This window comes from Buteo buteo, chromosome 4 (genome assembly GCF_964188355.1).
Source record: "Buteo buteo chromosome 4, bButBut1.hap1.1, whole genome shotgun sequence".
Classification (NCBI taxonomy): Eukaryota; Metazoa; Chordata; class Aves; order Accipitriformes; family Accipitridae; genus Buteo; species Buteo buteo.
The window spans coordinates 34122700-34135882 of record NC_134174.1 but is presented as its reverse complement, the minus strand read 5'-3'; the positions used below and the strand labels follow the sequence as shown (position 1 = coordinate 34135882).

General features: G+C 45.1%; 1 protein-coding gene across 2 annotated transcripts in view; it reads right to left on the bottom strand.

The window, feature by feature from the left end:
• Window positions 1-5612, bottom strand: part of JMJD1C (jumonji domain containing 1C) — a 171435-nt gene extending 165823 nt beyond the window's left edge. The window contains exon 1 of one of the 2 annotated variants that reach the window (XR_012650077.1): window positions 5272-5612. Coding sequence is in view for 1 of the 2 variants with exons in the window: in XM_075025490.1 (XP_074881591.1) it covers window positions 5272-5424 (153 nt within the window). In the remaining variant the exon portion in view is untranslated. The remainder of the gene's footprint in view (window positions 1-5271) is intronic. The other variant, XM_075025490.1, reaches the window with a different exon arrangement.
• Between the last annotated feature and the right edge of the window lie 7571 nt (window positions 5613-13183).

Below are 13183 nucleotides of genomic sequence, written 5' to 3'. Positions count from 1 at the left end.
AGCTCAAATGCATTCCAAAAAAATTAATACATTCAGTTTTTCCTTATATGCTAGCTTAGTGAAAGGAAAACAGAGGCCAACATGCAAAACATTGCACTAAAAATCAATATATGGCAGAAAACAAATGTAACCTACAGAAGCTCAATTCGGTGCCTATATGACAAAGCCATATTGCATTCAGAAAGTTTGGGAATGCAGAAGCAGGAAGATAAAACAGTTACAGCTCCACACACAGTGAATGCAAATTTAACTTCATCTTTTAGTGAGAAACTATCAGCATAACGAGTACTTCTCTGAAACATCTTATTTTCAAATTATCAGCAATTATTTCAAATTATTTTCATGTTATCTGTAATACAGTACTGATAAGTTTCCATTACATTTTGTGAACTTCCATTTTACTGCTAAGCGAGGGCAAATTCAGTTAAAACAGACACACAAAGTCTGCCACTGTTCTCTTCAAATGGTTTTACCAGACATACCAAATTTTTAACAATTCTTTGTTTGTAAATTACCAAAGATGAGATACTAAAAACCCCCCCACAATTTACGAAAACTATTAATGTATTGTTTCCTCCACTACACCTTACTAATTTTACTGTAAATAAAAATCAAACACTGCTTCAAGCTATCCACTAATATTTAGGTTTTTCTGAAGGTGATTTATTGCCACAATGTATTTCCCTATGCACAATTACTAAATGTTACACCTGCCTATCGTAAGACATTGAAGACTACCAAAGTACTCAATTCTTTATTTTTGTCTTCCAATCCACGGATGTCATGGCAGCAAAATTCACACATCAATAAATATGTACTTACCAAATCACTGCAACCTATAGCTATACTTTTTACTAAAGGTTGCACATTATGTGTATAAAAGCTTATTTCCATTTTCTCTTTCATGGGGAGAAAATACGCAGCTGAATATATGACTATATTCAATATACAACTGCAGGACCATGAAAAGTCACAGAACTCTGAAGCACTTCTGGTAACTGAAATAATAATTTGATTTACATTTTGAAAAATTTACTCCTCTAAATAACCACTTTTTAAGCACGATATAGGAAAACACCTCTGCCACCATCATGTCAAATCTTGTCAGTAGTCATTAAATAGACATTTTGCAACCTGTGGCCCAGAAAGCAATGCTTATGGGACAGCAAAGACCAGGGAGATCATATGGCATTGACACCATCTCTTTCCTCCTGGCCATTTCTTTATTTGCCCAGAGTTACCACTGCAATCAGAGCAGCACACAGACTTTTCCAGGCAGTTAACAGTAAGGAAAAACAGACTTCCCAGCTTCCTCCAATAACACCCACTGTTACTTAAGCAGAAAAATTGTTATAAACTCTCTCAATGACTCGTGAAACAAATACACACATATACACACACAAATATATGTATGTATATGAAACTTTTTTTGCTTGTATTTTTAAATGCTTTCCATGCAACAGGTATGTTCAAGAATGAAAGATCAAGAGGTCTAACCATTAAGTTGCGACTCAGACCATGAAAATCATCAAGAAAACTCCTGCATTAAATTTTAGACGTTGTACCTGTATCGTAGGTGTTTTTAAACATCTGTAAACATTACAGCATGACTAAGAACAAGGCATGGGTTCCAAATACTGGCAAGAAGGATCTGCGTGTAATGGCAAGAGCATTCATCTTCCAGAAGACCAGCAGCACTTGCAACCTGTGCCAGCTGTTCTCACCTTATTCCCCACTAGTGGCAAATTAATAGGAAAGCTGAGGAAAGCAACATTTCCACAAAACAGTGGGAGAAAAGATACTTTGATACTGTTCATTTTCTTTGTTTTTAAAAAAACAAAAAAACACACCACATTTTAGGAAAAAACACAGAGTATATATCAGTTATGTTGCAATCATGAAAAATATAAGGAGAGAGTCATTTAACATACTTCCTTGGAGGAGGGGAGACCTATCAGGAAGAAGATACTGGATAACCGAGTTCTTTCTACATTTTCTTACCAGGACAATAATTTCAACTATGAAAATATTCATTAACTTAGTTATGAAAATACAATCATGAAACAAACTTAGCAGCATATGAAAACTGGAGTCTTCATTTGCCTGCTCACCAGCGGAAAGCAGCTAGTCCAGCCTTCAGGTCTGGAGTTCCTGATTTAATGAGTAGTTCTGTTTACAGCAGAACTAATGAAGATCCGTTTCCTGCGGATTTGCTCCTGCAAGCCCTGTGGCCACTTAACATTTATGTCATTAATTATGTCAGTTGCCTCTAAGCTTGCCCATGTCTCCCCAAGATCCGTCACCTCATAAAACTCTTCATTTGTCCATATATTCCCATATCTAAACACTCACACTTGCTCTCATGCTTTTGTTAACGCTCAGCTCTTTCTCATGCCCTTAAACCCACCTTCACATACCGTGCTCCATCCCCCATCACCTACCTATCTCTGGTACGATGCTAAGCAAGAGGCAGCATATGCTGTAGCTGGTTTGAAGCTTGGTGCATGCTGGTTGGCCAGCTGCAGACCACTTCTTCACTTCCAGGAGGAGTGCACAAAATGCCATGACCTCCTTACCTTTATGGTCCCCTCAGATGTCAGCTTTCACAGACCGGGGGAAGGTAGTCTCTCTCAGACCTCTCCCTGCTCTTAAACTGGCTGAAACTGACTGGGGGGCTCACACTTATTAAGGAAGAAAAGACACAAAGCCAATGTAAATTATACTTCCTTTCGAAGCCAGGATTAAAAGGTAACTCAGTTCCAGTTGGTTGCAAAGCATCTTGAAAATGCCCATTGCTGCCCTCCTCCCTTCCTGCGGCTGAGGGCATCTTCCATATTTCTGCAACGTCCATCCCGCTCAGAAGGCACAAAATTGACAAAAAGTCAATTTCAACATTTTTATGCTGCACCTTGTGGGCAGCAATGAAACTGTCAAGAAGAATTACCATTTCACTCCACTGACAAGTAGCAGAAGGGTCTGGAGCTATTCATAGGGATGGCCACCTCAAAACGAAAACCATGGAATGATAAGAGCAGCACTCACTCCATCTAGGACAATACAGTGGAACCAGGACTAAGAGAAAAATGCCCTTGTCGTTCACTGGGGGCAGGGGAAGAGGATACTCATGTCGGCAAATATCAACTAATGAGAGGTTAATGTTAATTACAAATGCAAAAGGAGAGCCTAACCCACAGAAACTACCTGTTGCTAACAGAAACCTTATCGTTTCTTCATCTACCTGCTCCCTTTGTGATTTATACTTGTTTGTGCCTTGGGGACAGAGAACAGGTAACAGAAAAACCAAATATTGCACTTAGAGGGGGCAATGATGCTCCAGTAGTTAAATACTAGTCTGGGACTTGTTCGACCTAGATAGTATTTCCAAAACCTTCCCAGGCTTCCAGCGCTCCTAGGTGACCAGGAATATATCTACATAGCATAATGCAGTGCTGTGTAGCTAGCTTGAATACCAGAAGGAATACGGCCACGTTAGCACTGCACTGCACCCAGGCTGAAGTGCAGGCTGGAACATCCATCCTGCTTCTCAGGTAGTTTGGATCTATCCAAATGGCGCTCCACTACGACACATAAGCATACCCTTAGTCATCCTGCCTCAGAAACCAGCCGTAACAGAACAGTTCTTCCTTAAATTACCAAGAATTGCAATGAAAGAGCATCTGAAGAGAAAAAACACTCAGAACCAAAGTTAGGAAGAGAAGCAAGTACTTACAATAGGCAGCAGACATTATCCATTTAACATAACAGATACAACCCCTGAAATGCTTCGTTTTAGCACCCTTTCTCTCTGTATGTCAGCTCTGCCCCTAGAGTTTACAAATTATGGCACTGACTTGTAAATGTTAGTAAACATCTCCTTAAACATTACTCAGTGTTTCCATAATTGTATATAGATTCTAGAGAATACTACCCTGGAAGAATAACATCCAAAATAGGTTCTAAAAATAAAGCATTCTAGACGATTCTCACATACAACCAAAGGTTGAAAACACAGGCTGTTTCATAAAGAAGGGCATGAACAGCATACTACTTGAATTATAGCTGGAGAGTGGGGGAAAAAAAAAAACCAACCCACAATATAGTAAAGAAGTAGCATTTCAAGTGTCACATTCTGTTTCTAAAACAAAGCTTAAAGCCTGGGACATATGAAAACAAGAATTCTTAATTTTGTGAATGACACTTGTCACGCCAAGCGATCAATAACCTCTAAAACCAGGCAACTGTTTGCTTGATGAGTTTGTAAAAAGGGCAACATTCCACCCCAAACCGTGTTCGGCTGTGAACGCCTCCCCCTTACCAGCAGCAATATGGATTGCCCAGCGCAGTTCGGTGATTCCTTTTTTCAGCCTACGTAATGCCCATTTACATAGTCATGATATTTTTAAGTGTGCTTTCAGAAGCACCAAATAACACAAAAACATGGAAGGAGACAACCACGGCAGCAACGCAGCACTCATTTGACCACGGAATTCACAAATAAAATAACGACCAAGTCCATGGAGCACAATAAAACTCCATTTTACAGACTATGCATTCAGCACGCTCACACAAGGAAATCCTGGTCGTGTTTCCCCCCCAGCGAGAGTGTGCCTGAGCACAACAGAGCATATCCTGGCTCCTTCGCAAACCTCCACACGCATTCCTACACCCCTTAGGAAAACAGTGACAGCGGACATAAAAGGAAGGGAAACAATGACATTCTTTCAATAACAACGTTCACCACCGCGGCCGGTACGTTAGATCCGGTCGGTCAGCGCTACATGACGACAGTTTCTGCATTCCCCTGGAACAGACGCATTCGCCCCCAGCCCGAGCTCTGCTCCTCCAGCACCAGACCGATTTTTTTCCCCCGCGGTGGCCAGGGCAGGTATTCGCCCCCCTCCTACCGCCGATGCGGCCGCAGGCGGCTGCACGGCCAGGAGCCGCAGCCGCGCCTTCCGAGGGGGCACGGAGGGGGACCGCCGCCTCCGTCTCCGTCCCCGTCCCCCCACACCGCGGCCGCACACGCCGCGGGGAAACGCGCCTCGCCCCGGCCCCGACCCCCGGCGGTGCGGGCTCCACGTCAGCCGCTCCCCGCCGCCGCTTCTTTCCCCCCCGCACCCGCCGCAGCCCAGGCGAAGGGCTGTGTCACGCCGGGCCCGCCCGGGGCGCCCCGCTTTGCGCCCCGCCGCCGCCGCAGGCCCCGCGCCGCCGTCCTCGGCCCCGCCGCAGCCCCCCGGCCCGGCCCGGCCCCGGGACGCGCGCGGCTCTTACCGCCAGGTCGGGGCTGCGGGAGTCCCGCTGCGAGACGGCGCGGATGACCCCGGCCCGCCAGCGCCCGCTCTCCGGCGGCTCCTCGCCGCCGCCGCCGACGCACAGGAACCGCTTCCCCACCAGCTCCGGCCGCGTCTCCACCGCCATGGCCATGGCCGCCGCGCAGGCACCCGCACCAGCCGCCGAGCCCGCTCTACTACGGGCCGCCCATGGCGGGAGCGGCGCGGAGCGGGGGCAGCAGGTACGGGGCTCTTCGCTTCAGCGGCGGGCTGGGTCGGCGCCCCTCGGCCGGGCCGGCGCCGCGGGGCCCCTCCGCCGCCGCTGCCGCCAGCAGCCTGACACAAACACCGAGGGGCGGGGGAGGGCCGGGGGCGCGCGCTCCCTCCCTCCCTCCCTCCCTCGCGCGCTCACCGCCGCGCTGCGGCCCCGACCACTCCGCCCACGCAGCCCACTGCCATGGAGACCGGCACCACGCGCCGTCTCCCTCCGCCAGGCAGCGCGCGCGGGGAGGGGGCGAGCGGCGCCCGCCGCCACCGCTCGGCAAAGAGTCCGGCCGCAGCGGCACCGGCACCCGAGCTGAGACGGACCCGGGACCCCGCGGGGGACGGGAGGGGCTCCTCCCGCCGGCGAGGCGGTCCCCGGGCGTGCGCGGAGGGCGCCTCCCGCCGCGGCGGGGGACGGGGGGGAGAGCCCCGGGCCGCCGCCCCCTGCCCAGCCCGGCGGCGGGAGAGCGCGGCCCTCACCTGCCGGCCCGTCTCACCCTCGGCGGGAGGCGCAGGGCCAGCAGCTCCGCCGCGATCGGGCACCGGCAGCCTCACAGCCCCCTCCTAACTCCCGATCTGCGGCGCGACCTGGGACACAGCCGCCTCCGGGATGGGCATTTCCCCGCGCTCCGGTAAGCGGCCGCCCCCCTGCCCGAGCACGGCGGTTCTCCCGGCTCCCGCTGAAGGGGCATCGCTCTGAGGGCCCGGGGCGGGGGGGAACACGCCGCTCCCGGAGCCAGGCCCCGGGAGCCCGGGATGCTGATGGTCCCAGCCCTCAGAGCTAGGACTCGGGCTGCCATCTGCAGCGTCTTCTCGCCCCCTCAGTTTAGCTTCTTAGTAGCTAAACAAAGACAACCATCCATCTCTACCTACTGCAGACAAGGCCACCGAACTCCATGGGAATGCAGCGTTTGTTTAGCCCGTCGTAACCTTTCACGGGCTTTTTTTACGCTTCAGCCCTAGAAGACATTCTTTGATACCATTGAACGCAAGTGAACAGAAGGTACCAGAGCAGTGGGCTGGGAGACTCACATGTGCTACAACCGAGAGCTCGGGTCATAACACATAACAAAGCCATGTTCTGCAGCAGTTGCTATCAGTTTATTGTTTTTTCCACGAAGCCTGTAGTCATGCTGTAGTAACGCCATGTTTGCGGTTTAGGAGTTTTTCCTTCATGTTACCTAGAGATGTAGCTTTCATGAACCTCTGCCTTTCTTTACTGGTACGTTTGCTCTCAAGAGAGCGGGTTAATGATCTCTTATCTAGCACTAGAAAGCAAATTTGAATAGTGCTTTTTTGAAAATTAGATTATAAGGCAAAAGCAATAAATCAAGAGTGCCAACTTAGTGCATTCCCATATATTTTTCAGTGGAACAAATAACTTCTGGTACAGGAGAAGTTAATTAACAGAAAGCAAAAACAAAAAAACTAATTCATCATTCACCATGACAAGTTTGTTCACAGTATTAGAGAAACTTACAAGCCATAACTTTTATACAAGAACCTATAGCTGCCTGGCATCCCATTGGCAGTAGACTAGGGATGCATGGAGGTATGCTCCTTAGAAGATGTAGAAGAAACCACAGCACATTTGAGCTAAATGAGATCTTCATCCACATCTCAAGGTAATGCTACAATCGACAAAGAAGTCCTGCAGTCTTGTAAAACGAGCAAAAATTATGCCAGTAAAGAGCAATTATTCATAAAGGGTATAAAAAGAAGTTACAAGGACAACTAAATAAATATTAATCATCTCAAAACTCTTCATAGTTTTATTAGATTCCCTCGTGTTTAGCCAAAGAGTAATTTGAGATTATTACTGAATTATGGACTTAAGTAGATTACATTAGTGTGCAACAAACCATAAAATATGTCAAAAAAGCCGAGTTACATGATTCTAATAGACTGAACTTGTGAATTTATCACAGAACACCAAAATATTAAGAATCAAGTACTTTTCATTTGTTCTAAAAATTTACATTACAAAGTGCTGACACCAGAGTTATGTTCTAGTATAGATTAGAATTCACTAAAGCCTATTGTTCAATGCTGTATCATTTTATAGTTGTTAACACCTGAAAATATCAGTAAGATCAAATAACATCAACATTTAGGTGTAAATTCCCATGGTTAGCTGTCAGTTCCCAGATGCCAAGCAAGAAGGGCAGGACCTTTGCCCAGCTCCCCCCCACACCACTGAGCAGAGTGCTGCTCAAACAGCTTTTCATGTAGAACAGGAGAAAAGAGCTTAGGGGAGTGCCTTGGCATATTGTCAGGGCAGCTTCACTCCCCGGTCCCCCCACATCTCAGCTTTTCTCCCTTTTGCAAACAGTTACTCAGCTTTGAACAGCTTTTGTTACCCATACATGCTTTAGGAATGTCAAAATTACTATGTACATGTGGATCAGCGTACGAGAGACCCATGGGTTGCTGAACGGGTTTTCCACCTTCAGCGAATTTATTTTCTTTGCCTCTGTTCACTTACCTATTTCTTCTTTGCTTTCTCCTTCTCTCCTAGTTTCTCTGCAACGTGCTGGAAACCGGGAAAGCGTTAAATGCTCATGATGTAGATAAGTCAATTTAGAGCGCCCAGATGCAACAGAACAAATTAATGATACTGTGCTGTGGCCCAAGGCTTGAAGATAGCCTAGAGACTAACCTTTAGACAGTCTGTGCTCTATCACACTTCAGTAGGACTTCTTCCTTTCTCAGAAGCCTTTGCGCAGGTGTCAACATTAATTCCCTTTTCAAAGCAACACCTCCTCCATTTCCTTGATAAATATCATACAATACTTGAACTGAAAATTCAAAGCACCAAAATTGGCAGAACTGAAAGGATTAGGGATGGTATGAATTGATGCATCTTCTAAAGAGAATGACATAAGGAAGCCTCTTCTTATAGATTACTCCAGGAAGGGCAGAACAATTGTCCCCTTTGAGCTCAGCAGCAACGTGCACAGCTGGGTGCCTGTGGGCAACACCAAAGCAGAGCTGACACTTTCAGGCTGGAGAAGTCCAGAAAAACACTGAAGCAAAACGCCTCTAGGCTGAGCCCCAGGGAAGGAGGACCTTCTTGGGAAACCTACCACGGGCAAACTCCCCCACTGCACTCCTGCACGGCCCCAGTGCAGCTTTGGCAGTAAATACAGTGACTGGTCAATTCGGTTACTAAGATTTACAGCAAAGTAAAAACATTCAGCCATCTAAACGAAGGAAGAACAACACTGACACTAGATACAACGTGCTGGGTCCATCCTTTTTCATGCAAATTGCACATCGAACCAATGTTAACTGCCTGAGCCCACCTGAAAGAGGCAGCTTGGTCCTGCTGCAAAGGGTTGGAAAAAAAGCTCTGTTTTCTATCCCTTCACGCAACAAGAAAAGCTATATCCATGATTTCAGAATCACAGCGTCTTCCATCTTTTGCTGTAATTGGAAAAATATTGATGGTGCTGTTCATATCTTGGCTTCTATAGCTATATACCCCACTTCAGCTGGGCATTTAATCACCTGAAAAGACTATCATGCATGTAGTGTATTAACATTATCCTTTAAACTGTACAGATTTCTAAATAAAATATTTTTTCCTAAATATTTTCAGTCCCACTTCCCTGAAAGTATACACATCGGTGAGTTGCAAAATTAAGATCTTCACCAGGAGCTATTTCTAACTTTAAAGTTGAAGTGCAGCATAGCCTGTGTTGGCAGTAATTGCACCTTCTGCACACAGATAAATACTACATTTATAAATGGTTATTTCCACTTTGCAGGAAGGAAATTGAGAGAGGAAGGCAAAATGACTTGTCACTGTCACAACTCTTAAGCAGAATGAATATTGAATCAGCTCTTCCTAAAATCCTGTGCTATATACTTTTAGATCTAGTCTACCTTTCTTTGGGAGACAGCAAACATCATTCTCCCCTGAATTCAACATTTCCCAGAAATTTGGAAGAATCACAGTTAATGTTTTCCAAGGTACAGCATCAGAAAATTAAGAAACTGTACTTAATAGCAACTTGCATAATTTGGTTTAAAAGTTTCCTAACTTGAAAATTCATAGCCAAGAAAAAAAACAGGTTTTCCTCAAACATCAGTTATTTCTACAACAAAGCTAACTTTTTATTTCCAACTGTCTTACCTTATCTTCTACATATTGTCCAAGGGCTTTTCTTAATGCAGCCTACCAAAAACATCTTCCTTGAAACCATAATTATTCGAGTGGTGAGGCAGGCACAAAGGTTGCATTAAACACCTGGGGGTGCAAAGGTGCATGACAGTAAGAGTTGTGGTCTATGGGATTACCTCCCCAGCTCTACCACTAACATCCCATGTGGTGATTTACTATTACTGGCGTCACTGACTGCCTACAGCCACAACTCCATCTGGGGCTGTGACTGATCATTCCTGATCTTTTCCTGTTTCTGGGCTTTCTCACTTGTAAAAAGGCTGCAAATTTACTGCTATATTTACACTGCAGGTGAATGCAGCACCCCACTGTGCCCAGGTATTGCCTTCAGGACTTCCTCGATACCATCCTGGCTGTTGCTACAGCACACAAAGGAGGAAGATTTAAGTTTATTGCATTTGTGAATCACTCCAGCCACATCTGCATAGAAAACACCGTAGCTCACAGGGTGCCACTCCATCAATGCTGACAACAGTAAGGAGCACTACTGAGCCTCCATGTGATATTTCACAATCATTTTGTAGCCTAGAACAGATGAATACTCACAGCACACCCTGATTCCAACATTTCTTTCTGTTCCATTTAATGAGGTATCACCAAAAGATGGCTGAAAAAATTAAATAAATATGGCCTTCAATACATCCCCTTCCTCAGAAGCTCACTGACGTCTTAAGATATTAACCCATCCATATTCCTCCCGTCCTTCTTGTCACCCTCAAACACTTCCCAGCGCCTTACATTTGAGCCAGCAAAACACAACTCATAAGCATCCCACATCTGTTTTAAATACACAGTCAGCCAGCTCAGCCCAAAGAAGCTGCAGGGGCAGGTTCCACCGAGCCCTGGAGCTGCTGAGATGGGTGCACCCCTTGTCCTCTGCTACAGAGCTACCCCCTCCCTCCAGCTGGGGATAGCACCACCTCTAACAGCTGCTTCTGCTTTCTGCAGTAAGTATTTAACTGCAGCCTGAGGGCAGAGCATCATTAGACCAGCACTACACCTTGGTACTAAACAGCCTCTCCCACTCCTGATGTGTTTATACCCTATAGAGGTAAAAAGCAGAGGGTGGGGGAATAGAGGTAACAAGGCTGTCAGTCTCCACCTTTCCCTGAATACCTACAGGCTTAATGCCTCAGGTGAAACTTCAGGGCCCTGCTTTGGCCTCATCAGATAATGTCTCCATCTAAAACAACCTCTTTGAATTTGCTTGGGGGAAAATGTTCTCAGTTTCTTCCAGCCACAGAGGGAAGATGCCATTTGCTAGCTGGCTAACGGTCACTCAGCACAGGCACAAGTGTTGAGAGCAAGGAAGATGCACAGGCTGCAGCAGTGTAACTTTTTTGTGGCTATTTTGTAGACATCCTAGTAACCTTAGATCTCCATTCAAGTTTCTTCCCTACCTTTCAGCCAGCTGCTGATGCCAGCTTGAGGCTTTAGTACTTCTCAGGAGTCAGACTGAGCTTTAGGTGCATCTGCCAGCCCCTGACAGAGCTCTCCTGGGACAACGCACACCGTAATGCCCAGAAGAAAATGCCAGAACTGAGAACAAATTCTTATTTAGCTGAGGGGATATGCCTACAGAACAGAACTCCAGAAGAGATGGGGCATTTTCAGACTCTGAGCAGCCTCAGCAATTCTGATGTTCCTCCTGAAAAAAGGCCTGCCTTTCACCAGGCTGCTCCCAGCAAGGATGGTCCTTTCTCCTGTCAATCACTCACACATAAACCCTGAAACCAATCATTCTTAAAAATGAATTAATCACCTCCCCAGGAACCTTCACCTCCAGTAGTGCTTCCTCCCACTCACACCTAAGCTGTATAAAGGCCAGTAAGTGTGTTGCTACTGCTGGCAGAGCATTTTGTAGTAGTATAGCTGGGTGTATAAAAATGCCTGCTTCTCTTACACAAGTTCCTGGAACGCTGACTTTGTGGGTTATCCAGAGTGTGAGTATTTTTATTTGTTTTTATCTAATGCTAAATGCTTGGCTATTGCTATCTCTGTGTTTTTACAATTATTGGGCTTCTAAGATTAGCAGATGGATAGCAGTAAAAAACAAAACAAAACAAAAAACCCAAAAAATTCCTGGAAACATAAACAACCCTCTGAAGATAGTTGTTAGTTCTATGGTAGGCTTTTATCTCAGTTTAAATATGTGCTAAAGTCTCCCAGAACTTCTTTCTGTGTTGGAAGAAAGGTGTTTATGTAGATCACTTTATGAGTAGATACTGTTACTGATGAAAAGAATAGGGTATATTTAGTACTGAAATAAATGTGTAGATTTTCTTTGAATTAACTGGGAGCTGGATGAAAAGATCACTGGTATAATGTGTAGTAAAGATAAAATGGAAGATGAGCAACTGTAGCTGTCTGACACCTGCTATTCCAAGTGCTTCAGTCCACCACGTGTGGGGTGCTGTGAGCACCTTTAACAACTCTAATTTAGGAAGCAGAAGTCTTATAATCTGATTAGTATTCTGTACATAATTTTCTCAATATTTATCTCAAAGCTTCTTATACATCTTTAAATAAACCACTACTAAGAGCTGTATTGGTGCTGTCATCCAGGTAACTTCCCGCTACAGAACCTCCAGTTTCTGGATGAACTGTGTTGGGGTTGTGACCCCTTCAGAAGTGGGGGGTCTTGCCAACAGCAGCTTTAGACTGAAATCATTTAGGTGCTGGTATTATTTATCCTGACATAACTAAGACAGGTGATGGTTATGGTAAGGAAATGGCTTAGCATGTTGCTACATGATACACGCAATAAGAAGCTAATGAGATGCTTTGGGGTCTAGGAAAGCTCTAAAGCTGAGGTGAGAAATAGCTAAGTTTAGCTACTGTTAAACTATGCACTAGGCAGGGAAAGTGACTTGACAATGTTACTTATGGCTACTCCCTTGTCTGGAAAAAAAAAAGAAAAAACCAAAACAGAAAGGTACCTGGGTCTTTCTGAAACTGAGGTAGAAAGAAAAGCTCAGGGATAATCACTTAAAAGTTATTTTAGCTAACTTTTATTCTCATAAGGTTCTGTAATATCTTTTCTCCTTAATTTCTTCTGTCTTACCCTCACTCTCTTACTACTCCGCTATCCAAATTCCTTTGCATTTCCTTAATGTAACTGTATTATCTTCCCTATATCTATATATCATTAAGCATAATTGTTTGATATCAGCTTTGTCTAAACCAGTAACTAGTACATGTAGTAACTACTAAACTTTTCTGATTGCTATTTTTCTGTGATGCTAGTTCTTCCTGCCTCCTGCCAGCAAACTGGCTCCAAACTGCATTAAAACCAATATACAGGTTTCTTTCTTGTATTCCAGCTGCCTGTCTTGCTGAGTTTCTATGTCAGGAAAGGCTAACAAATTAGCATTAATTGTGTCCTGTAATTCAGTAATAGCTATTATTTAACAACATTTACCTTTTTGGTGAGGATTACCTTAATATTTCATAGTGTTATATG